Raw genomic sequence first — 27524 nt, forward strand, 5'->3', positions numbered from 1 at the left:
CGTAAGGGGTTGGGCAGGCTAGATGCAGGAAGATTGTTCCCGACGTTGGGGAAGTCCAGGACAAGGGGTCACACTTTAATGATAAGGGGGAAATCTTTTAGGACCGAGATGAGAAAAACATTTTTCACACAGAGAGTGGTGAATCTGTGGAACTCTCTGCCACAGAAGGTAGTTGAGGAGTTCATTGGCTATATTTATGAGGGAGTTAGATGTGGCCCTTAAGGCTAAAGGGATCAGGGGGTATGGAGAGAAGGCAGGTACAGGACACTGAGTTGGATGATCAACCATGATCATATTGAATGGCGGTGCAGGCTCGATGGGCAGAATGGCCTACTCCTGCACCAATTTCTATGTAACACTGTGTAGTGTAACATGTATAGCTCACGCAACAGCCCGACTACATAGATATAGTACCCGCTCCCTCCCAAAGTAAGCTACTTTCTGTCACACACACACACACACACACGTGCACACACGCACACAACTGTGACTATGAGCCTCCCAAGGACTAGGCCCAGAATCTGACAAAAAAAAAGTAATTCTATTACTGAGATTAATTGCAATTGAAAATAATTCTAGTCACTGTTAGAAGGGGAAGTAAAATCAATAATAGTTCAATTTGATTTGTTAATGCAGCTAAAAGATTCAAATCGCAACCAGTTTAGAGATACAGCGCAGAAACAGGCCCTTCGGCCCACCGAGTCTGCACCGACCAGCGATCCCTGCACACTAAGACTATCCTTATTGCGGTGCTGGCTCGAAGGGCCAAATGACCTACTCCTGCACCTATTGTCTATTGTCCTATTGTCTATTGTCTTTAATACTTCTCCTGACAATTTATATTCATTTCAAGCTAATTAACCTACAAACCTGTACGTCTTTGGAGCGTGGGACGAAACCGAAGATCTCGGAGAAAGCCCATGCGGCCGCGGGGAGAACGTACAAACTCCGTACAGACAGCACTTGGAGTCAGGATCGAACCCGGGTCTCTGGCGCTGTAAACACCATAAGGCAGTAACTCTGCCGCTGCACCACCCAGTATTAGAACTTTGGGCAACGTTTTCACGCAGAGGCTGGTGGGTTCATGGAACGAATTGCATGTAGTTGAGGCAGGTACTATAACAACACGTAAAAGATATTTGGGTGGCACAGCGGTGCGTCACAGTGACAGAGACCCGGTTTGAACCCAACCTCGGGTGCTGTCTGTGTGGAGTTCGCATGTTCTTCCTGTGAATGCATTGGTTTCCCCTGGTTGCTCCGGCTTCCTCCCACATCCCGAAGACGTGCGAGTTTGTAGGTTTATTGGCCTCTGTAAATTTCCCCCTGGTGTGTAGGGAGTGAACATACAACTAGTGTGAACGGGTGATCGATGGTCGGCGTGGACTCAGTGGGTCGATGGGCCTGTTTCCATGCTGTATACCTTAAGCTAGAAAACTAAAGACAGCTACATGGATGGGAAAGGTTTAGAGAGATATGGGCCAAATGGGACTAATTTAGATGGGGGCCTCTTAGTTGGCATGGATGGATTGGGTTGAAGGCTGTACAGGTCAGGTCGGGGGGGCGGGGAGTTCCCCTCCGCCATGGGTACCATGTAATCCCGTGCTACCTACTCCATGGTAGCTCGGCGACTAAACCGTCTCCCCCACCTGGTTTGCCAGGTGAGGAGGGGGCTGTGGACCCCCAGCAGGACCAAAAACAACACCTGTCAAAGGGCGGATGAGCTCCTAGCGAGCCTACGGCCATCCACACTTCAGTAGAAGTTGCGATCACTGTTTTACTAAGCATTGTAAGGAGAAATGGAATTCTTCCCTCTCCTTGCTTCTCAAAAGAGGTTGTTAATCAAACAAAATGATTCTAAGACTCTGTTTCAATATTAATTGCAAGAATCTTTAAGATGGAACGCATAGGAGAGTGTTCAGAAGAGTAGCACTTACCTGAACCACCCATTGTACAGACAGGAACAAAAGAGCAAGGTGTTCTTGGCACGTCACCCATTTAACGAAAAGTCTTCTTGAGTCATTGATGTCCCGGGCAATGTGGTCCTCCCAGTCCTGGAGCTCCATTTAAATGGTCGAGAGGACATCTTAGTTGGGATGTTGCTTGGATAGGCAGGGGAGATGAAGGTGGGGAACTTTGGGTTCTCTCGACTAATATAGATGTCAGATCGCTGAACAAAAAAACCTGTGGTGTAAAAATCAAAAAACCTCTCGGTTCGAGATATCTGCCCTGTGGATAGGAAATGAGAACACAACAAAATCGGCAGCATATCTTGAGTTAAGGAGCAAGATGACTTGAAAACCAGGACCAAGAAAACTAGGAACAGTTAACATATTTTACCACATGTTGCGTGTTAGAAACCAGGACAGAATTTTTAAAAGAACAGCACATCCTCTAAACATACATGTACAAGAACACACGTTGACTGAACTTTGACTCTACTTCAAGTGTACAACCACAATGCAAAGAAGTCGCATAATTAGTTCACATAACGGTGCGTTTCACTCTAGCACAGACAAGAGGGACATGCTAATACTTAGATGCCATTTCAGATTCTAAAATTCGAGTGAGGTAAGAAAAAGTCACCAGTAGAAACCCCATCATCTCTCTTACCTCCAATCATCGGTTCCTTATCAACGTTCTCCTCTCCAGCTCAGTTCCTCATCCACGTTACTGTGCTGATTTTTTTTTTAATACAAGTATAATGTACAGTAGACCCTCGATAAGAGTCATAGAGTGATACAGCGTGGAAACAGACCCAACTTGCCCACACTGGCCAACAGACTCCCAGCTACACTAGTCCCACCTGCCTGCGTTTGGTCCACACCCCTCCAAACCTGTCCTCTCCATGTACCTTGGCCGGAGAATGGGGCTGAGGGGGGGGGGGGAAAGAGCTAGATCAGCTGTGATTGAATGGCAGAGTAGACTTGATGGGCTGAATGGCCTAATTCTCCTCCTATTGCATATGAACCTACGAACTTTAACCCTCCCCCTACTTCCCCTCTAATAACTGGGGTCCCACGTCAGTGGATACATTTAAGGCAGAGATAGATAGAATCTTGTGTTTAAGAAGGAACTGCAGATGCTGGAAAATCGAAGATACACAGAAGTGCTGGAGAAACTCAGCGGGTGCAGCAGCATCTATGTAGCGAAGGAAATAGGCAACGTTTCAGACCAAAACCCTTCTTCAGACATAGATTCTTGATGAGTACGGGTGTCAGGGGTTATGGGGTTATGGGGAGAAGGCAGGAGAATGCGGTTAGAAGGGGGCGATAGATCAGCCATGATTGAATGGCGGAGTAGACTTGATGGGCCGAATGGCCTAATTCTACTCCTTATGACCATTGCCTTAATGTTAGAGTGAGCGTAGACTCAGACTGTAGGAACATGGAATCAGACTGAATTAACACAGGAAAAGCTTGACTCAGCTCAAGACTGAGTCAAAAGCACAGTAAGCTGCATCAAAGCACAGGGGTACTTAAGTATCCCATTCATCTCTTTGCTTCTATTGTGTCTTTCAAGGTTTGGCTATTTCCCAAATTGGAATCAAGTCTGGTAGTAAACAGACAGAACAACGAGGGAGATAAAAACAGATTCACCTCCTGAAGTCTAGCGACGATTGAGTTAATGTTCGAGGAGCGTTTGGCGGCGTTTACAAGTATGAAGGGGATCTCATTGAAACCTACCGAATAATGAAAGGCCTGGATAGAGTGGACATGGACACATGGCGGCACAGTGGCACAGCGGTAGAGCTGTTGCCTTACAGCGCCAGAGACCTGGGTTCGATCCTGACTAAGGGTGATGTCTGTATGTTCTCCCCGTGACCTGCGTGGGTTTTCTCCAGGATCTCCGGTTTCCTCCCACACACCAAAGATGTACAGGTTTGTAGGTTAATTGGTTTGGTAAAATTGTAAATTGTCTCTAGTGTGTGTAGGATAGTATAAGCGCGCGGGGATCGCTGGTCGGCGCATGTTTCCTGTTTCTGCGCTGTATCTCAAAATAAAGGATGTTTCCACTAGTGGGAGATTCTAGGACTAGAGGGCACAGCCTCAGAATAAAAGGATGTACCTTCAGAATGAATTAGCCGGAGAGGGGTGAATCTATACAATTCATTGCCACAGACAGCTGTGGAGACCATTAGGTATTTTTATAGCGTAGATTGACAGGTATTGATTAGTAAATGTGTCAAAGGTTATGGGGAGAAGGCAGGAGAATGGGGTTGAGAGGAAAAATTAAATCAGCCATGATCCAATGACAGAGCAGACTTGATGGGCAGAGTGGCCTAATTCAGCTCCTACGTTATATGACCAAGACGCGAACTGCAGACGTTAAAATTTGTGTAGATCATAAGGTGCTGGAGTAACTCAGCGGGTCAGGCAGCATCTGTGGAAGGCATGGATGGATGACATTTTGGGTCGGGACACTTCTTCAGATTAGCACGTCATCCGAAATGTGTCACCGAATGCATTTCGTTGTCTCTGTACTGTACACTGACAATGACAATTAAAATTGAATCTGAATCTGAAACAGAGCAGCAATCCTTTGGTACGTCATCTTCTGGAATGAACATGTAGGGAGAAGTTGAGCAGGCCTGGACTCTAATCCTTAGAGCACAGGAGGATGAGTGGTGTTCTTTTAAATCTTATAGAAGTGTACAAAATCGTGAGTGGAATAGATCGGGTAAAAGCACAGATTCTCTTGCCCAGAGTAGGGGAATCGATAATTCCAGAACCAAGGGCCACACAGTTTAAGAATAAGGGGTAAGCCATTTAGAACGGAGACGAGAAAACACTTTTTCTCACAGAGAGCGGTGAGTCTGTGGAATTCTCTGCCTCAGAGGGCGGTGGAGGCAGGTTCTCTAGATGCTTTCCAGTGAGAGCTAGATAGGGCTCTTAAAGATAGCGGAGTCGGGGATATGGGGAAAAGGCAGGAACGGGGTACTGATTGGGGATGATCAGCCATGATCACATTGAATGGCGGTGCAGGATCGAAGGGCCAAATGGCCTACTCCTGCACCTATTGTCTATTGATAACCATAGGACATAAGTATAAGGCGGGGAGGGGGGGGGGGAGATTTAATAGGAGCCTGAGGAGTAACGTTTATTCACACAAAGGGTGGTGAGGTGTATGGAACGAGCTGCCAGAGGAGATAGTTGAAGCAGGGACCATCGCAACATTTAAGAAACATTTAGACACGTTTGGCTGCTCCTCGACCTACGATGGGGTTACGTTCCGATAAACCTGTTGTAAATCGAAAGTATCGCAAGTCGACAACAACGGATTAAGTACAATTTGATCACGTGACTGGAAGTGAGCCACGGCTCGCTGACGTTCCCCAGCCTTTGCACCATCGTACAGTCGAAATATCGTAAATCGTGGCACATCTGTACACGGATAGAACAGGTTTGGAGGGAAATGTTCCAAAAGTAGGAACGTGGTGGGACGAGTGTCGATGGTGCATGTTGGTCGGCGTGGGCAGGTTGAACCAATGGACCCGTTTCCACGCTGTATCACACAACGTGGAATGCTGGCATTCGATCTAATTTGAGATACCAGCTACCAAGGCAGATGTGTACAGCAATTTGTTCTTCCCCCGCACAATTAAAGCATGGAATAATCTTCACCCTGCCATAGTTACCCAACCAGATGCAACTAAATTTAAGGTAGCTCTTTCTTCCCAAAAACCCTTTCTGGCTTAAGTCCTCCCTCCACCACCTCCAGTTTAAATTCCATTTGGAATATTTTGGAGGACCAGGAAACCAAGAACCAAGAACGCTGAGCGTCCTGCACTCCAAGGAATAAAGTCCTACCCTGCCCAACCTCTCCCTATATATCCTTCGAGTCCATCTTCGTAAATCATCTCCGCACTCTTTCCAGCTCAATGGCACCGTTCCTACAGCAAGGTGACCTAAACAAAACACAATACAACCCAAGTACGGCCTCACCAGGGTCATGTACAACTGCGACACAATGTAGCAACCGCCATAGTCAATTCCCCGACTGATGAAGGCCCTCGTGACAATACCCAACACCCCATCTACCTGCTACTCCACTTTCAGGGAACTATGTATTTAAGTGGCTGGAGCTGTAAAGCAGCAACTTCATGAGTTTATAAGTCATAGGAGTAAAATTAGGCCATTCAGCCCATCAAATCTACTCTGCCGTTCAATCATGGCTGATCTATTTCCCTCTCCATCTCATTCTCATGCCTTCATCCCATAACATAGAAACATAGAAAATAGGCGTAGGAGGCCATTCGGCCCATCGAACCAGCACCACCATTCATTGTGATCATGGCTGATCGTCCCCAATCAATAACCCGGGCCTGCCTTCTCCCCATATCCCTCGATTCCACTAGCCCCTAGCGCACTATCTAACTCTCTCTTAAATCCATCCAGTGATTTGGCCTCCACTGCCCTCTGTGGCAGGGAATTCCACAAATTCACAACTCTCTGGGTGAAAAAGTTTTTTCTCACCTCAGTCTCAAATGACCTCCCCATTATTCTAAAACTGTGGCCCCTGGTTCTGGACTCGCCCAACATTGGGAACATTTTTCCTGCATCTAGCTTGTCCAGTCCTTTTATAATTTTATATGTTTCTATAAGATCCCCCCTCATAAACCCCTGACACGCGTACTAAACAAGAACCTAAAAATCTCCACCGTACCAATATCTGTTAACTTGGCCTCCACAGCCGTCTGTGGCAATGAATTCCACAGATTCACCACCCTCTAACTAAAGACTCTACTGATCTGGTTTCTTTCAAAATCCAAAGAGGTGTTGGCAGATTAACTGGTTACTGCAAATTACCCGCTGTACAGGCCGACAACAAAAATAATGAAAGAAGGCAACACAGTGACATAGAGTTGCTGCCTTACAGAGCCCGAGAACTGAGTTCGATCCTGACCACGGGTGCTGTCTGCACAGAGTTTGTACGTTCAACCGTGGGTTTTCTCCGGGTGCTCCGGTTTCCTCCCACACTCCAAGGACGTACAGAATTGTAGGTTAATTTGTAAATTGTCCCTGGTGTGTACTACAATGCCAGTGTATGGGGCGATCGATGGTCGACCCAGTGGGCTGAAGGGTCTGTTTCCATGCTGCATCTCTAAAGTCTAAAGCATGCATAGGGCTATGGGAAAGAATTAGGCAAGGAAATAATGAGAGGCGAAATGGGAATGTTGGGATTGTGAGACACAAGGAACTGCAGATGCTGGAATCTTTAAAAAAAAAAAAGCAAAGTGCTGGAGGAACTCAACGGATCAGGCAGCACCCGTGGATGGAATGGACATTTCAAGTCGAGACCATTTTCAGACTGATAAGATGGCAATATTAGGAATGTTATCTAGACAGAACCCGATGGGCCAGAAGGCCTTCTCTTGCATTAAACATAGAAACATAGAAAATAGGTGCAGGAGTAGGCCATTCGGCCCTTCCAGCCTGCACCGCCATTCAATATGGTCATGGCTGATCATCCAACTCAGTATCCTGTACCTGCCTTCTCTCCATACCCCCTGATCCCTTTAGCCACAAGGGCCACATCTAACTCCCTCTTAAATATAGCCAATGAACTGGCCTCAAGTACCTTCTGTGGCAGAGAATTCCACAGATTCACCACTCTCTGTGTGAAAAATGTTTTCCTCATCTCGGTCCTAAACAATTTCCCCCTTATCCTTAAACTGTGACCCCTTGTTCTGAACTTCCCCAACATCGGGAACAATCTTCCTGCATCTAGCCTGTCCAACCCCTTAAGAATTTTGTAAGATTCTATAAGATCCCCATTAATACATCTAGCGTTCAGATCACTGACAATGATAGATCAGGAGCTGCCGAATGGGTTGGTAACCTCTGCACCCGACTGCAACCACTCCTCTGTCTTACGGATAAATACTTAGAGAGAGGATATCACAAGTGGATCTTGTTCTTGCACAGAGAAGAATTGGGTGGGGGATGGAGTTTGAAGCTTGCAATGCCTCTGGTGGAAGCCTAATTTGGAGATGCTCGACACTGATTGCTTTGTCTACCACTCAGTGGGAACATTCTTCTTTGGTTATGGTTAAGAAGTTACTCTGACCTTCTCGACAATCTCTCTCCGTTGCTCTTCTGAGAATCCCTGCAGTCGGAGCCAAGGGCATGGGTTTAAGGTGATGGGGGGAAAGATTTAGTATGTTCTGTTAAGTTCAGTTTAGAGATTCAGCGCGGAAACAGGCCCTTCGAGCCCACCGACTCCGTACCGACCAGCAATCCCCGCACACTTATACTATCCTACACACCAGGGACAATTTACAATTTTCCGTGCTGCAAGTCTAAACCAACAGCAGAGGCCATTCGGCCCATCGAGTCTGCACCGTCATACGATCATGGCCGATCTACTTTTCCCTCTCAACGCCACACACCAACGTCGCCACTATTTGCTCCTGCCTGTGTTTAGCCGATATCCCTCAAAACTTATCCTGTACATATACTCATCCAAACATCTCTTAAATATTATGATAGTACCTGCCTCAACTACCTCCTCCAAGTCAAGTCAAGTCAAGTCCAGCAGCTCATTTCATACACCCATCATCCTTTCTGTAAACAGTTACCCTCCAAGTTTCTATTAGATCATTCCCCCCCTCACCTTGAACCTATGTCCTTTGGTTTTCGATTCCACTACTCTGGGCAAGAGACCCTGCACCTTTACCCGTTGCATAGAAACATAGAAAATCGGTGCATGAGGAGGCCATTCGGCCCTTTGAGCCAGCACCGCCATTCATTGTGATCATGGCTGATCGTCCCCTATCAATAACCCGGGCCTGCCTTCTCCCCATATCCCTTGATTCCACTGGCCCCTAGCGCACTATCTAACTCTCTCTTAAATCCACCCAGTGACTTGGCCTCCACTGACCTCTGTGTCAGGAAATTCCATAAATTCACAACTCTCTGGGTGAAAAGGTTTTTTCTCACCTCAGTCTTAAATGACCTCCCCTTTATTCTAAGACTGTGGCCCCTGGTTCTGGACTCGCCCAACATTGGAAACATTTTTCCTGCATCTAGCTTGTCCAGTCCTTTTATAATGTTATATGTTTCTATAAGATATCCTTCTAAACTCCAGTGAATACAAGCCTAGTCTTTTCAATCATTCCTCATATGCCAGTCCCGCCATCCCAGAGATCAATCTCGTGAACCTACGCTGCACTGCCTCAATCACAAGGATGTCCTTCCTCAAATTAGGGGACCAAAACTGTACACAATACTCCAGATGTGGCCTCACCAGAGCCCTATACAAGGAGCCCTCCTCTCATGATCTTGTACACCTCTACAAGATCACCACTCATCCTCCTGCGCTCCATGGAATAAAGTCCTAGCCTGCTCAACCTCTCGCTGTAGCTCAGGCCCTCGAGTCCTCGTAAATCTTCTCTGCACTCTTTCAAGCTTGACAACATCTGTCCTATAACACGGTGACCAAATCTGAACACAATACTCTAAATGAACACAAATACTAAACTCCAAACGTACAGAATAATAAAAGGCATAGAGTGGATGTGGAGAAGATGTTTCCACTGGTGGGAGAGTCTAGGACCAGAGGTCATAGCTTCAAAATTAAAGGGTGCTCTTTTGGAAAGGAGGTGAGAAGAAACATCTTTAGTCAGAGGGTAGTTAATCTGTGGAATTCTTTGCCGCAGTGGGCTGTGGGGGCCAAGTCAGTGAATATTTTTAAGGCAGAGATAGGCAAATTCTTGATTAGAGCGGGTGCCAAGGGTTATGGGGTGAAGGCAGGAAAATGGGATTAGGGGGCAGAGATCAGCCATGATTGATTGGCGGAGTAGACTCGATTGGCCTAAATCTACTCCTATAACTTGTGAACCTTGGTATGTGGCCTCACCGATGTCTTGTACAACCGTAACATGAGCTCCCAACTTCTATACTCAATACTGACTGATGAAGGCCAATGTGCCGAAAGCTTATATCGTTAGTACAATTAATTCTTTGATGGCATGTTTTAAATTTAGAGATACAGCATGGAAACAACCATTGGCCCACCGGTAGACTAGGTCTATATTACCTCACTATCACATCCTACACACTTGGGGCAATTTACAGAGGACCAATTAACCTACAAACCCCGCGCACATATTTGGGAGGAGGCCGGAGCACCTGGTTAATTAGTTGAGGTCTCAATGGTTCTGGGGTGAAGGCAGGAGAATGGGGTTGAGAGGGAAAGACAGACCAGCCATGATTGAACGGCAGAGTACTGTAGATTCAATGGGCCGAACGGCCTGATTCTGTTCCGACGTCTCGTGCACTTATGAACGAGAAAACCCACAGGGAGAACGTGCAAACTCCACACCGGCGGCACCAGAGGTCAGGATTGAACCTGTGTCTCTGGCGCTGTGAGGCAGCAGCACTACCCGCAGCGCCATTGTGCCGTGCCCCAGCGACCAGATGAAAGAAAAGACTGATGTGCACGTACTGGAAGAAACAGGGAAAATAAAAACCAAAGCATTCGATGAGGAGATCCAGAATTATATTTTATTTAATCAAATGTAACGGGGCTTCTTTTTTTTTTCTCCCACATCTAATCCTCTGTCTCGTACATTAGCCTGACAGCCACGGTATTCCTCCACCCCCTCTCTCCAACCTCCTCCGCTCCCCATTAATATTATACATACTCGCCCACACATCCCGAGTCAAGAAAGGATCGGGCCTATTCTGCTGCAGGATTCGGGGGGGGAGAGAGAGAGAGAGAGAGGCAGGAGCAGAGATGGGGTTGCCATGGCAACCTGCCTTGGCATCGGGCCCCACAGCCAGCCACCAGACCTGCCTTCCTCACAACTGTGTTTGGGTAAGTCAATAAATGTCGAGGGGGGGGGGGGGGAGGGGGCAAGGTACTTCATTGTTACCTTGCGGTGGGGGAGGGGGAGGGGGAGGGGGGGAAACAGAACGCCTTACAGCGCCAGAGACCCAGGTTCTATCCCGACTACAGGTGCTGTCTATACAGAGTTTGTACGTTCTCCCCGTGACCTGCGTGGGTTTTCTCCGAGATCTTCGGTTTCCTCCCACACTCCAAAGACGTACAGGTTTGTAGGTTAATTGGCTTGGTACAAATGTAAAGATTGTCCCTCGTGTGTGTGTGTAGGGTAGTGTTAGTGTGCGGGGATCGCTGGTCAGAGCGGACTCGATGGGCCGAAGGGCCTGTTTCCGCGCTGTATCGCTAAGCTACTGTACAGTAAACTCGTCTTGCAAGCTACACCTCGGGCGTGCACTTCATCTTAAACCAAAAAAAATCCTTTCCGACATTAGTGGCCAGGCATTTAATACCACTAATGAGGCATTTGCTTAATGATGCCAGAACTCCATTTAAAACTGGGGAATGAGGAGCCAAGAGTACACCAGACCAAGGTTTATCATTTTAAAAAGGATTTTAATCAAAATGTTTTTAAAAATGGTGTTCCAGAAATCAAATTAATTAAGAGGCATACAGCACGGAAACAGGGCCTTCGACCCATGCTGACCAAGATGGCCCTATCTAAGCTAGTCCCAGTGGGCCGTGTTTGGCCCATTATCCCACTGAAAATGTACTATCTATGCACCTGTCCATGTTCCTTGTAAATTCTGCTCTGGTATTTGCCTCAACTATAAGATCGTAAGACATAGGAGCAGAATTGGAACATTCGGCCCATCAAGTCCGCTCCACCATTCAATCATGGCGGATCTGTTTCTCCCTCTCATTCCCATTCCCCTGCCTTCTCCCCGTAACATTTGACACCGTTACTAATCGAGAAACCGTCAATCTCCGCTTTAAAAAATATTCATCGACTTGGCCTCCACAGCCATCTGTGGCAATGAATTCCACAGATTCACCACCCTCCAACTAAAAGAAATTCCTCATCTCTGCCACAGAAGGTAGTTAAGGCCAGTTCATTGGCTATATTGAAGAGGGAGTTGGATGTGGCACTTGTGGCTAAAGGGATCAGGGGGTATGGAGAGAAGGCAGGTACAGGATACTGAGTTGGATGATCAGCCATGATCATATTGAATGGCGGTGCAGGCACGAAGGGCCGAATGGCCTACTCCTGCACCTATTTTCTATGTTTCTATCTCCTTTCTAAAGGTGCATCCGTTGTCCTTTTGTCCTATTTCTTTGCTAACTTCTTCCTCAACTACCTGCTCTGGCATCTCGTTCCATACAACCACCACCAGTGACTGTGTGAAAACGTTGCCCCTAATATTCCTATTAAATCTTTCCCACTCACCATAAACATGTCCTCTTTTTATGATTCCCCCTAGTAAAATACCATGTGCATTCATAGAAACATAGAAATTAGGTGCAGGAGTAGGCCATTCGGCCCTTCGAGCCTGCACCGCCATTTAATATGATCATGGCTGATCATCCAACTCAGTATCCCGTACCTGCCTTCTCTCCATACCCTCTGATCCCCTTGGCCACAAGGGCCACATCTAACTCCCTCTTAAATATAGCCAATTCACCCCTATATATTCCCATCATAATTTTATACATCTCTATAAGATCATTGAATATAGAAGATTCCATTTGCCTCTGCCCAATATGTCTACTACAAAAATAATACATTACCTACACAGTATAGTTTAGAGATACAGCACGGAAACAGGCCATTCGGCCCACCAAGTCCGTGCCGTCCAGCGATCCCCGCACATTAACACTATCCTACACATACTGGGGACAATTTACACATATGCCAAGTATACAAACCCAAGCCAATTAGCCTACAGACCTGTACGTCTTTGGAGTGTGGGAGGAAACCGGAGATCTCGGAGAAAAACCACGCGGTCACGGGTAGCACGTACAAACAGCACCCATGGTTGGGATCGAACCCGCGTCTCTGGCGTAACAAGCGCTGTAAGGAAACAACTCCACCGTGCCGCCCCTGAAGACGTTCACTTTCAATGTCCTTCACATCAAGAGTGTTTTAGTGTCACATGTCCCGAAACACAACAGTGAAATTCTTTGTAGAAGATAAACACAAAATGCTGGAGTAACTCAGCGGGACAGGCAGCATCTCTGGGGAGAAGGGATGGGTGACTTTTTTCGGGTCGAGAACCCTTCTTCAGACTGATGTCAGGGGAGTGGGCGGGACATAGATACAATGTAGTTGGAGACAGTAAGACTGGTGGGGGAACTGGGAAAGGGGAGGGGATGGAGAGAGAGGGAAAGGAAGGGCTATTTGCAGTTAGAGAAGTCAATGTTCATACTGCTGGGGTGTAAACTACCCAAGCACTTACATACCGCTTTCACCCCAGCAGTATGAACACTTGGGTAGCTTGGGTAATCTTTTCCCACTGGCCAAAGCATCCGATTTCTCCATCAATGTTGAAGAGGATTCCGTGACGATGGGGAGGGAGAGGGAAAAATAAGGGGTAGGCCATTTAGAACGGACGAAACATTCTCACCGAGAATTGTGAGTCTGTAGAATTCTCTGCCTCAGAGGGCAGTGGAGGCCGGTTCTCTGGATACTTTAAAGAGAGAGCTAGATAGGGCTCTTAAGGATAGCAGAGTCGGGGGATATGGGGAGAAGGCAGGAACGGGGTACTGATTGGGGATGAACAGCCATGATCACATTGAATGGTGGTGCTGGCCTGAAGGGCCGAACGGCCTACTCCTGCACCTATTGTCTATTGTAACTGGAACTCGGTACATATTGCACATAATCCATCTGTGAGATTACATCTCTCCCTCTCTTTTGTTTAGTTTAGAGATACAGTGCAGATACACGCCCTTCGGCCCATCGAGTCTGCGCCGGCCTGCAATCCCTGCACAATAACGCTACTCTACACACACTAGGGACAATTTACAATCATAGCCCGACAATTAACCTACAAACCTGCACGTCATTTTTTTTGGAGTGTGGGAGGAATCCGGAGGTCCCGGGGAAAATCCATGCAGGTCACGGGGAGAACATACAATCTCCATACAGACAAGCGCCTGTAGTCAGGATTGAACCTGGGTTTCTGGCTCCGTAAGGCAGCAGCTCTACCGCTGCGCCACCATGCAGCCCTTTCTACAACATCAGAGTGGCACAGCTGGTAGTCTCGATTTCTCACAATGCCAGAGATCCAGGTTCGATCCTGACCTCGGGTGCTGTCTGTGCGGAGTTTGCACGTTTACCCTGTGACCGCGCGTGTTTCCTCCGGGTGGTCTGGTTTCCGCCCACATCCCGAAGACACGCTGGTTTGTGCATTCATTGGCCTCGTTAAAAATAATTGGCCCTCAGTGCGTAGGGAGTCGATGAGAAACTAGCGCAAGGGAGTAATGAATGGTCAGCATGGACCCGGTGGGCCGAAGGGCCTGTTTCCATGCTACATCTCTACACTAAAGCTAGCGTAGTTGAGCTATTGGGAGAGCTGATAGGCAGAGCAAACTATAGGGAGAGGTTGAGCAGGCTTGGATTCTATCCCCTGGAGCGCAGGAGGGTGAGGGGTGATCTTATAGAGGTGTACAAAATCATGAGAGGAATAGATCGGGTGGATGCCTCGTGTCTCTTCCCCTGAGTAGGGGAATCGAGGCCTAGAGGACATAGGTTTAAGGTGAAGGTGAAAAGATTTAATAGAAATCTGAGGGGTAACTTTTACACCCAAAGGGTGGCGGGTATGGAGGTAGTTGAGGCAGGGACTATCCCAACATTCAAGAAACAGTTAGACAGGTACACGGATAAGACTGGTTTGGAGGGATATGGACCAAGTGGGATATGGCATGTGGGACTAGTGTAGCTGGGACACGTTGGCCGGTGTGGGCAAGTTGGGCGGAAGGATCCGTTTCCACACAGTATCACTCTATCTGTGACTCTAAACTAAACAATTGGCATTCATTGTTGCTTATATCAGCCAATCCAGTTACAAACAGGACCATAAAGAGACCAAAGAAACACAACATGGCTCACCCAGCAACCGAATCAGCGTTTAGATATTTCACACTGTTTTATTTAATTCCAATAAGACTGCAGCAACAAAAACATTTAAATTGCATCGAGCTTTGGCAAGATCGAGCTCGGGCGAGAGAGAGCACATTCAGACGGTATTCCGATGAAGAGATGTTTTTGCAACAGAAGGGGGGAAACTAAATACACGCAACAAACCATTTTGTAGCATCTTTGTGCCCAGCCCTTAGCAAGGGAGGCTGCTACACACAGATGTGGGAAAATTGCATCATTTCAGACCTATCAGCAACAATAAATAATAGTCGGGATCGATGAGAAAACTGCAAGAGGTTGTGTTTGTGCGAGAAAGGAAAAAAAATAAAATAATTGTTGATGTTTTTCTTTTTGTACCGTGAAATGGAAGACAGGAAGAATGTCAGGGCTCCGGCACATCAAGCCTTCTCTCCTTTTTCCAGTAATGTGAGTGCATGGCTCAGCTTTATCTCTGGAATAGAACCCAGGGCAAGTCTGAGAGAATGCTGCAAAATGCAAGCATTTAAATGCAACGATTTTCGATGGGTCGTGTGAAACATTTTTTTTTTGTTGCAGAGTCAGGGGTGGCCTCAAAGATAACAGGGGAGCCCCGAAACTGACGGAGGCGGAAGCAACAATGTCAGGCATCGAAAAGGGCCACAGAATACATTATGTGGACGCAGGTCTGATCTATGACGGCCACATGGTTGAAACACCTTGCCTAAAGCACAGTTTGTTGGTCGCCCTTAACAAAGATTGTTAAGGGCTTGGACACACTAGAGGCAGGAAACGTGTTCCCGATGTTGGGGGAGTCCAGAACCAGGGGCCACAGTTTAAGAATAAGGAGTAAGAAACATAGAAAATAGGTGCAGGAGTAGGCCATTCGGCCCTTCGAGCCTGCACCGCCATTCAATATGATCATGGCTGAGTGAGCCATTTAGAACTGAGATGAGGAAACACTTTTCCCCCCCACAGAGAGTGGCGGGTCCGTGGAATTCTCTGCCTCAGAGGGCGGTGGAGGCAGGTTCTCTGGATGCTTTCAATGTGGGCGTACTTGACTATGATAGCCCTTGAACCAAGTGAAGACATCCATTATAAGCCAGTATAGTGGAGTAACTCGCAGTCCCTCATCCACAGATTTGGAAAGACTTGGAAAGAGTGCATGTGGAGAGAATGTTTCCCCCAGTGGATGAGTCTAGGACCAGAATAAATGGACCTTCCTTTAGGAAGACGAGGAGGAATCCCTTTAGTCAGAGGGTAGTGAATCTGTGGAATTTGTTGCCACAGAAGGCTGTGGAGGTCATCATTGGATATTTTTAAGGCAGAGATAGTTAGATTTTTGATCAGTACGGGTGTCAGGGGTTATGGGGAGAAGGCAGGAGAATGGGGTTAGGAGGGAGAGATAGATCAGCCATGATTGAAGGTCGTAGACTTGATGGGCCGAAAGGCCTAATTCTGCTCCTATCACAGGTTGTGCAGGAGATGGAGCACAATAGTTTTTGTTGTATAAACGTGCCCTAATAACAGGCAAAGCCCCCTTTACAAAGAGCATCTCACTCACCCCCAACAACCACAGGGCTCATCTGTAACACAGCAGAAGCAAGAGACAACTCCTCGCTGTTTTGACATCAATCCCTTGCCAACCCACATGCACAAAAGGATAACCTCTTTACGTCTCTGCACAATGAGGGTTATTTCCCCTGAACCCATGTTATAGGAGCAGAATTTGGTCCATCGGCCCATCAAGTCTACTCCGCCATTCAATCAGGGATGATCTATCATTCCCTCTCAACACCATTCTCCTGCCTTCTCCCCATAAAACCATGACACCCGTGCTGATCAAGAATCTGTCAATCTCCTCCTTACAAAATATTTATTAATTTGGCCTCCACAGCCTTCTGTGGCAATTAATTCCATTGGTTCACCACCCTCTGACTAGTCTAAAGAACTACAGGTCAGGCAGCATCTATGGAGAACATGGATAAATGGAGGGACGGGTAATGTTGAAGAGGCAGGGAGTCTACAGAAGATAAACAGGCCTTTTGGCCCACCGAGTCCATGCAGACCAGTATACTAGCAATATCCTACACACTGGAGCAATTAAGAATATTTTACCAAAGCCAATTAACAACAGATTCACCACCCTCTGGCTAAAGAAAATCCTCCTCATCTCCTTTCAAAAGGTACATCCTTTTTTCCTGAGGCTGTGCCCTCTTGATCTCATGGAGTATAACTCAACAGTTGGAGGACCAGCCAATGTTGGCAGAAACCATTTGCCGACATGCCGAGACTACAGGGATGTGGCATGAGGCAACGACTGGGGTTTGTAAACGGCCTTGGGAGGATTGTGGTTAGCTGGGAGTGCGGTTAGCCCTGCTTGTAACAATGGCCAGCACACCCTCCCCTCAGCAGTTCCACACCGTGTGTTTACAGGACTATTGAGTCATACCGTCCAAAGTAATTACCGTAAACAGAAGAACAAGAACACAAGCAGGAGGCAGGGCAGGACAAAATGTTTTGCAGGAAAAATGCTCCCCGTGTTGAGGGAGTCCAGAACCAGGGCTCACAGTTTAAGACTATGGGGTAGGTCATTTAGGACCGCGGTGAGGAAAAACATTTTCCACCCAGAGAGTTGTGAATCTACGATACATAGAAACATAGAAAATAGGTGCAGGAGTAGGCCATTCGGCCCTTCGAGCCTGCACCGCCATTCAATATGATTATAGCTGATCATCCAACTCAGTATCCTATACCTCTCCACATCCCGATACCTTTAGCCACAACTACCTTCTGTGGCAGAGAATTCCAGAGATTCACCACTCTGTGTGAAAAATGTTTTTCTCATCTCAGTCCTAAAGGATTTCCCCTTATCCTTAAACTGTGACCCCTTGTTCTGGACTTCCCCAACATCGGGAACAATCTTCCTGCATCTAGCCTGTCCAACCCCTTAAGAATTTTGTAAGTTTCTATAAGATCCCCCCTCAATCTTCTAAATTCTAGCGAGTACAAGCCGAGTCTATCCAGTCTTTCTTCATATGAAAGTGCTGACATCCCAGGAATCAGTCTGGTGAACCTTCTCTGCACTCCCTCTATGGCAAGAATGTCCTTCCTCAGATTAGGAGACCAAAACTGTACGCAATACTCCAGGTGTGGTCTCACCAAGACCCTGTACAACTGCAGTAGAACCTCCATGCTCCTATACTCAAATCCTTTTGCTATGAATTTGCTATGAATGAGATATGTGGAATTCTCTGCCACGGAGGGCAGTGGAGGCCAATACACTGGATGTTTTTAAGAGAGAGTCAGACTTCGCTCTTAGGGCTAAAGGAATCAAGGGATATGGGGAAAAAAAGCAGGAACGGGGAACTGATTTAAGATGATCATATGGGCGGTGCTGGCCCGAACGGCCGAATGGCCTACTACTGCACCTATTTTCTATGTTTCTATGTGTCTATTTGCACTTGACACCAGAGTTCCTTACAATCACCTCTGCCATACACCAGCTCCCCTGTAGATTGTAGGCAGCGCCACAGAATTGTTTCCCTATTACATACAAATGGGTTCCAACCAGACCATCCCTTCAACATCCACTTCCCCTAGTACCTACGTGTAGGAAGGAATTGCAGATGCTGCTTTAAAACGAAGATAGACACAAAATGCTGGAGTAACTCAGCGGGACAGGCGGCATCTCTGGGTAGAAGGAGTGGGTGACATTTCGGGTTGAGACCCTTCTCTCGACCTGAAACGTCACCCATTCCTTCCATCCAGAGATGCTGCCTGTCCCGCTGAGTTACTCCAGCACTTTGTGTCTATTCCCTATTACCTACTTCCCATTCGACCACAAAGTAAGGGTCAGAAGCTTGACACTGAGAGGATCGAAAGTGCAAGAATTCACAATGTTTGTACATCCTCAGTCCACTAGAGACAAGCCAACAGCTGGAGGCAAATGGTGATCCTGAAATGGGACCTGAATGTTGGTGGGACCATATCCAATGGCTTTTTTAAGCTCACCCTAAGCCAATGTTTGCCACATTATTTGTACCACCATTCCCAATGGCTTTTTATCTCACCCAAAGCCAGCGGTTGTCTTAATTAATGCTATTGCATTACAAGGAATGTTTACGAGGATGTTCCCAGGACTAGAGAGCTAGGCAGGGTTCTTAAAAATAGCAGAGTCAGGGGATATGGGGAGAAGGCAGGAACGGGGTACTGAATAAGGATGATCAGCCATGATCACATTGAATGGCGGTGCTGGCTCGAAGTGCCGAATGGCCTACTCCTGCACCTATTGTCTATTGACAAGAGGGTCTAAGCTATAGGGAGACGTTGAGTAGGCTGGGACTATTCCTTGAAGCACAGGAGGATGAGGGGTGATCTTATTGAGGTGTATAAAATCATGAGAGAAATAGATCGGGTAAATGTCCCGAGTCTCGTGCCAAGAGTAGGGGAATCGAGGACCAGAGGACATAGGTTTAAGGTGTAGGAGGAAAAGATTTAATAGGAATCTGAGGGGTAACTTTTTTCACACAAAGGGTAGTGGGTGCTTGAAACAAGCTGCTTGTGGAAGTAGTTGAGGCAGGGACTAGCCCAACATTTAAGAAGCAGTTAGACAGGTACATGGATAGGACAGATTTGGAGGGTACACAAAAATGCTGGAGAAACTCAGCAGGTGCAGCAGCATCTATGGAGCGAAGGAAATAGGCAACGTTTCTGGCCGAAACTCTTCTTCAGACTCGAAACGTTGCCCATTTCCTTCGCTCCGTAGATGCTGCTGCACCCGCTGAGTTTCTCCAGCATTTTTGTGTACCTTCGATTTTTCAGCATCTGCGGTTCCTTTTTAAACAGGTTTGGAGGGATATGGAACAAATGCTGGCAGATGGGACTAGTGCAACTGGGGCATGTTGGCCGGTGTGGGCAAGTTACGCCGAAGGGCCTGTTTCCATACAGTATCACCCAAGGACTCTATGACTCTCGAGGGTGAGAGAGAGAACCTGACACCAAGAAGATTGAAAGTCTTAACAGGTCCGAGGACTAAGTCGTAATGACAAAAGCAAACCAAGAACTGGAAGATGTTTCTCCCAGAATTGGGGAGAGATTGTTGGAGGGGTCATTCCCAATAGTTTTGATCTCACCCTAAGCCAACGTTTGCCTTAATTGTTGCATTGCATTACAACGGTGAGGAAGAGAACACTGACACCAAGATGATTACAAGTCCTAACAGGTCCAAAGAGTTCAGTCACAATGGAAAATAAACATTGGAACCATGGAGCCAATGGATCTTACCTGCTTCCACAGGAAGGAATCGACCACGTTCCTCGTCCAGGAGATGCCCAGGTGGATGGCGGAGAGGAGGATGCCACTGATCACGGCCGCTCGCATGCGGATGGGCAGCAAGGTGTAGATGATGTAGATGAAGAAGACGGTCCACCAGACGCCCTCGGAGGCGGCGCGGGGCTCCACCTGGTAGACACCCACGCTCTCCACGGCCAACATGATCACCACCAGAAGGTAGCAGATGAGCCACATGTGGTCCTGGTGGAAGACGTTGCGGTTGCAGAGGACGATCAGGAGCAGGTTGAGGAAGATGGAGGAGCCCAGGACCACAAGGTAGAGCGGCTCTGTGCCGCCGGCGGTGCAGTAGAAAGCCAACATGACGGCGCAGAGCAGGAGGAGAACGGCCATCAACATAGTCAAGCTGCTCTGGTTGAGCCGAAAGAAGTAGCGCTGGTACAACCGCTCCAGCTTCCTCGACTGGAATTTCTTGGACTGCAGGATACGCAGGAGTCCCTGGCTGCAGCCCACGAAGGAGAGGTCCACCTCCGAGGCCGAGGAGTTGCCATCGGCCAACCTGGAGTGGGCTCTCTCCTCCAGTCCCACCTCCACCGACCTGGGTCTCACCTCCCCGTCCAGGCGGACCACGTTGCCGCTGCTGCCCCCGGCCCCCGCCGCCGCAGAGCCCATCCTCTCCTCCTGCCAAGCCGGCTTGGACCTCACGCTCATCCTGGAGCTCTTGGCCGCGAACCCTCCTTGCCCGCCGTCCTCCCGCCAGCGCTTGTCCCGGCAATGGGCCGAGGTCGCCGCGCCGTTGGCTCCCTCCGCCCACGCCGCACGGTGCTCGGCGGCTCTCGGGTGGTGGACTCCGAAACCGGGCGGGCTCACACTGTTAGCCCTAGACATGGTCCCGGGGAGATAGAGAGGGGGGAGAGAGGGAGAAGAGGAGAGAGAGAGAGAGAGATAGAGAGAGAGAGATAGAGAAGGGAGGGGAGAACGAGAGAGAGAGAGAAGGTGGGAGAGAAGAGAGAGGGAGAAAAGGAGAAGAAGGAAAATGAGAGATAGAGATAAAATGGAGAAAAAGATAAGGGAGCGGGGAGAGAAAGAGTGGGGGGGGGGAAGAAATTAGGAGAAAGGGAAAGGAGATAGAATAGAGAGGGAGGGGGAGAGAGAGGAGGAGGGGAGGAGAGGAGGAGGAGGGGGAGGAGGAGAGGAGAAGAGAGGAGGAGGGGGAGAGAGAGAGGGGGGAGAGAGAGGAGGAGAAGGGAGTAGAAGAGAGAAGGGGGAGAGAGGAGAGGAGGAGGAGTGGAGTAGTAGAGAGGAGGAGGGGGGGTAGGAGGAGGGGGGGGAGAGAGGGGGGAGAGAGAGGGAGGGGAGAGAGAAGGGGGGGAGAGAGGAGGAGGGGGGGATTAGAGGGGGAGGGGGGAGAGAGGAGGAGGAGGGGGAGAGGAGAGGGGGGGGGGGGGGGGGGGAGGGGGAGAGAGAGAGAGGAGGGAGAGAGAGAGAGAGGAGGGGGAGAGAGGGGAGGGGGAGAGAGGAGGAGGGGGGGAGAGAGAAGGAGGGGGAGAGAGAGAAGGAGAGCGAACCTTTTGTCTGCCAAACCCCCACCAGGTCCCACTCTCCGGCTCAGGCCGCGTTCAGTTGCCTCGCCATCCTACACACATACACACACTCTACGTTTCCCTGCCACAAATGTCTGAGCTGCCGAGTTCCTCCAGCACCCTTGTGTGTGTGTGTGTGACTTTTGCTCAAGATCCCAGCATCTGCAATCGCCTTTGTGAACAAACTTATGAACAGTCTATTTTCTCCCCCCCCCCTCCTCAAAACCTCTGTCTTCCCAATCCCATTAACAGCCGGGGCCAGTCCCCCTCCACTCCACACCCAACACACAAAAACAAATCCTCCAAATCCTGCTTTTTGTGGCTGGGTTTTTTTTTTAAACTTCAAATTCCTCTGGTTCTGAGGATGTTACACGTTGGTATCAGGGCACAGGCGATTCTTCAAGTAAATCCAGCTGTAAAAATATCCCTGGGGAGTCGGTCGCCTCTATCCAAACATTGGCTGCTTTAAACTGAAAGTTGACAGTCCTGGATACAAAACGATACAAAAGACAGTTGGATCCCGCGAGTTAATTCCACTGACGAAGAAAAAAATGATCCACAAGAGTCAATGGTTCCTGGAGCCGATGCCCTCGGTCGTCCTGCAAGGAATGGTCTCGCCACGATGTTCACCCTTTCCCTTTCCATACTGGGAAGTAGTTACGATTCTTGAAGTCGTCCATCCTTATGGCAGCGGAGAGGAGGAAGAAAATATGACCATTGATCGGGCTGCCTGGGCTGGGCTGGGCGGAGCGCTGCGGGGGCTGGGGCTGCCTCTTGCTAGACAGAGAACACCGAGGCGCATCGATCAGGCAGCGGGTAGCAGCAGAACAACTCCAGCCCTCTGTCGGCAAACCATCTCTCTCGACCTTCCTCTTCACGGCCCTCTGAATGCAAACAATAGCCAGCACACCAGCACGCCTTTACATATTTACCAGCAGTAACAGATGTGCAGCCACAAATGTGACTTTTATATATTATTATATTTCTGCTGCTGCTGCTGTTGCCTTGTTGTCCTTCTGCAGATTCAAAGCAATTGGCAACGAATCGTAGAGAGCAAAACCTCAGGCACCAAAGAGCATTTTCCTCCTTCCTTTTTGCAACAAAAAAACACAATTCTCTCTCTCTCCCCAAAATGGTTCAAAATTGATTTTTCATCGGGTCCAAAGGTTCTGAGATGGTGAGAGGTTTTGCATTAAAGCGAACGCAACGCTTTATTTGCCACATATATATATTTAAAAACGAAAGATTTATATTTAAAAAAAAAGAGAAAAGATGCAGCGCTGCCTCGGGTCGCTGTAAATGGACACTGCGAGATCGGGGTGCGCACCCGCTTTGTGCCGCCGCCGCCGCCGCTGCCCTCTCAACCCAACTTGCTGGCGGCCCGACCCTCCTTCTCCTCCACCGCAGGCGCCGGGAGGGCCCACGTCACGGCGGCCCATCAGGTTTGTCTGTGACTAGGCGGGGCTTCCCCGACAGACGCGCTGCGGCCTCGTTAACTCTTCCTTGCACCCATATTAATGTGCATGGTCTCATATATATTGTCTGGTACATTAGACAATATACTATATATTAATGCACATCGTCTAATATATATCATCTGATAGATTAGACAATTATATATTATATATTAGACAATATTATTATATATTAGACAATATATATATATTGGACAATATATTAATGCACATCGTCTAATCTATATTACAAATAGTCTAATATTTTAGACAAATATATAAATTGTATATTAGACAATATATTATATTTATTAGATATAATAGACAATAAGTCTATGTAATATTGTCGAATATATTAATATATGTCTAATGTATGTTATTGTTTACTATATAGACGATATTATATAGACTAATTGTCCTATATCTACTTGTCCAATATATATTATCAGTTGTCTAATATATATATTATATACCATATATATTATGATATATATCTTTGACGGTATATTGGATGATTCATATTATATTAATGTATACTATCTAATATATATACTATATACAGGGCCTAGGTTCCGTATAAAGATATACTATATATTAGATAGTATACATTAATATAATATGAATCATCCAATATACCGTCAAATATATATATCCTAATATATATGTTATATTGTATATTCTTTGATATATTTTATTTTATATAATATATATTAATTGTCTTTAGGTATTAAATATATATTAGGTATATTTATAAATATACCTAATATATATTATAGACATCCATATTTGACTATATATACATATGTGTGTGTGAGATATATAAAATATTATGTATATGTGTGTACATACATACACATATATATACATACACACACACGCACATATATATATGTATACATGTTATATATATATTTACTTGTGCTATTTATTTCATGTTGATATATATTGTATTATATAAATGCATTATATGTACCATATGAATATATTAAATGCATTAGGGAATATGTATGAATGTGTATACATATATATATCTATATATATATATATAGTCTATATATATATATATATGTATATATAGATATGTGTGCTCAGTTTACTTTAGTTTACTCTAGTTTAGAGATACAATGCGGAACCAGGCCCTTCAGCCCACTGAGTCCACGGCGACCAGCGATTCCCGCACACTAACACTTTCCAACAAGCTAGGGACAATTTACAATTTACAATGTTACCAAACCAATTAGCCTACAAACTTGTGCGTCTTTGGAGTGTGGGAAGGAAACTAGAGCACCCGGAGAAAACCCACGCAGGTCACGGGGAGAACGTACAAACTCTGCACAGACAGCGCCCACAGTCAGGATCGAACCCAGGTCTCTGACGCTGTAAGGCAGCAAATCTACTACTGCGTCGCCGTGCCACTCAATGTGGGCCTGACCCTACCTGGTTATGTAGCAACAGCCGTTAATATAAGCAGCGTCCCTTGGTGGGATCTCACCCATCCCCTCTCCCCTGAAATGCTGCCTGTCCCGCTGAGTTACTCCAGCAGTTTGTGTCTATCTTCAATGTAAGGAAGACTTCAGTTTGTGCCAGTTATTGATTGCACAGGGTTCAACTTAGACATAAACAACAGTAATAAGAGCGTACACAATAGGTTGCCTGTTGCGCAAACATGTCCATGGCCCAGGAATATAACATTTCAACAGCTCCCAGTTAGCCAGTAACCCACTGCATTAATCAGAGCACCTCAAAGGTCAAGTTGTAAGATATCACAGGCAACAGAGGGTTGCCTCACACAGACTGGAGGAGATGAGACCAGTTCATGTGTATAAGTTCAGTTCAGCTTGGTTTATTGTCCAGTGTACCGAGGTACAGTGAAAAACTTTTGTTGCGTGCTATCCAGTCAGCGGAACGACAATACATGATTACAATTGAACTGTCCACAGTGTACAGATACTTAAAAAAAAATTAAAAATAGACTTTATTCAGGTAATAAATATATACAATACATGAACCGTGCAAAAAAAAATCATCCGACATTTTCGGAAGCTATACAAACATTCAATACTGTTTACATACATTGCTCAAATTTCACAAATTTATCCCTCCCACCCTTGCCACTCATATGGCCCACTGCCGTGTACAGATACATGATAAGGGAATAACATTTAGTGCAAGGTAAAGCTAGTAAGGTTCGATCAAAGATAGCCCAATAAAAGTTCAGGACCGCTCTCTGGTTGTGGCAGGGTGGTTCAGTTGCCTGATAACAGCTGGGATAGAGTCTATCCCAGGAATCTGGTGGTGTGCGTTTTCACACTTCTGTACCTCTTTCCCAATGGGAGAGGGGGATGAGACTGGGAGAGAGGGATGAGACTGGTCCTTGATTATGCTGCTGGCCTTGCCGAGGCAGTGAGAAATATGGACGGAGCCAATGGAAGGGAGGTTGATTTGTGTGACGGTCTGGGCTGCGTCCACAATTCGCTGCAATGTCTCGCGGTCTTGGATGGAGCTGACCCCAAACCAAGCCGTGATGCATCCCGATAAATTACTTTCCAATGGCGCATCTGTAGGAGTTGGTGAGAGTTGTAGGGGAGGGGCAAGCGGGAATCTCTAAGGAAGAAGAGGCATCGGTGTGCTTTCTTGGTCTTTACTTTAATATGGTTGATCCAGGAGAAGTCTTGACGATATTTACTCCTAGGAATCTGGGGTTGCAGAGGCAAGTACCTGAGAAGGGGGTGGTCTGGCTGTATCTCTAAACCAAAGGGGAGAATGTACCTTTAGGAGGATATGAGGAGGAATTTCTTTAGCCAAGGGTGGCGAATCTGCGACATTCGTACCACAGACGGCTTTGGAGGAGGTCGATGGATATTTTTAAGGTGGAAATTGGCAGGTTTGTAATTAGTATGCGTGTCAGGGGTTATGGAGAGAAGGCGACAGATTAAGGTTGAGGGGGAAAAATAGATCAGTCATGATAGACAATAGACAATAGGTTAGGCCATTCGGCCCCTTTGAGCCAGCACCGCCATTCAATGTGATCATCCCCAATCAGTACCCCATTCCTGCCTTCTCCTCATATCCCCTGACTCCGCTATCTTTAAGAGGATTGAATGGTAGAGTTGACTCAATGGGCCGAATGGTCTAATTCTGCTCCTATGACTTATGAACATTGGGAAAACATCAACTTCTTTGGGAGGTAGGAAGAAGGCAGGTGTTCCCAGGTCAAACCCGTGTGGGAGAACATGCAAACTCCATGCAAATGTTTTCAGCAATGCGACCATTGTGTTAGGGCGTCTCGGTGGTCTAGTGGTAGAGCAATTGCCTTACAATGCCGGGGACATAGAAACACAGAAACATAGACAATAGGTGCAGGAGTAGGCCATTCGCCCTTCCAGCCTGCACCGCCATTCAATATGATCATGGCTGATCATCCAACTCAGTATCCTGTACCTGCCTTCTCTCCATACCCCCTGATCCCTTTAGCCACAAGGGCCACATCTAACTCCCTCTTAAATATAGCCAATAAACTGTGGCCTCAACTACCTTCTGTGGCAGATAATTCCACAGATTCACCACTCTCTGTGTGAAAAATGTTTTTCTCATCTTGGTCCTAAAAGATTTCCCCCTTATCCTTAAACTGTGACCCCTTGTTCTGGACTTCCCCAACATCGGGAACAATCTTCCTGCATCTAGCCTGTCCAACCCCTTAAGAATTTTGTAAGTTTCTATAAAATCCCCCCCTCAATCTTCTGAATTCTAGCGAATTCTAGCGGGACCCGGGTTTGATCCTGACTACGGGAGCTGTCTGCACGGAGTTAGTACGTTATCCCCGTGACCACGTGGGTTTCTCCGAGATCTTCGGTTTCTTCCCACACTCCTAAGACTTAGAGGTTTGTGGGTTAATTGGCTTGATATAAAAAAATGTAAATTGTCCCCAGTGTGTGTAGAGTAAAGGGCCTGTCCCACAAGCATGCGACTGCACACGGCAAGCACGACCAAATTGGAAGCGGGGGCCGTGCAGAGGTCGAGTGATGCCGTACGAGTTGACGTGAAGTTCGAGCAAAGGCGTACGCTGTCAAGACGCTGCGTACGGCGTCGAGATGCTGGGCACGCCCGTCGAGGCGGTGCGTACGGTCTCAATGCGGCTGCGGGCCGGCAGGCTGTTGCCGCGCGCAAATTTTGGACAGTGTCAGTTTTTCGGAGCCCCGCGCGATGTCGGGACCAGCTCCGCACGACTCCATGCGGCTCCGGAGATTGAAGTGGGACCGGCCCCGCGAGGCTGTACGGCTCAAGCGACCACGTTAG

At 47.2% G+C, this 27524-nt stretch overlaps 1 protein-coding gene across 2 annotated transcripts in view; it reads right to left on the bottom strand.

Moving 5' to 3' along the window:
- The window catches only part of adcy5 (adenylate cyclase 5), a 255344-nt gene extending 234215 nt beyond the window's left edge, over positions 1-21129 (bottom strand). For both annotated transcript variants that reach the window (XM_055638793.1, XM_055638792.1), the window contains exon 1: positions 20186-21129. In XM_055638793.1, coding sequence (XP_055494768.1) covers positions 20186-21079 — 894 coding nt within the window. In that variant the 5' untranslated portion in view covers positions 21080-21129. The remainder of the gene's footprint in view (positions 1-20185) is intronic.
- Between the last annotated feature and the right edge of the window lie 6395 nt (positions 21130-27524).

Source organism: Leucoraja erinacea, chromosome 7, assembly GCF_028641065.1.
Source record: "Leucoraja erinacea ecotype New England chromosome 7, Leri_hhj_1, whole genome shotgun sequence".
NCBI lineage: Eukaryota > Metazoa > Chordata > Chondrichthyes > Rajiformes > Rajidae > Leucoraja > Leucoraja erinaceus.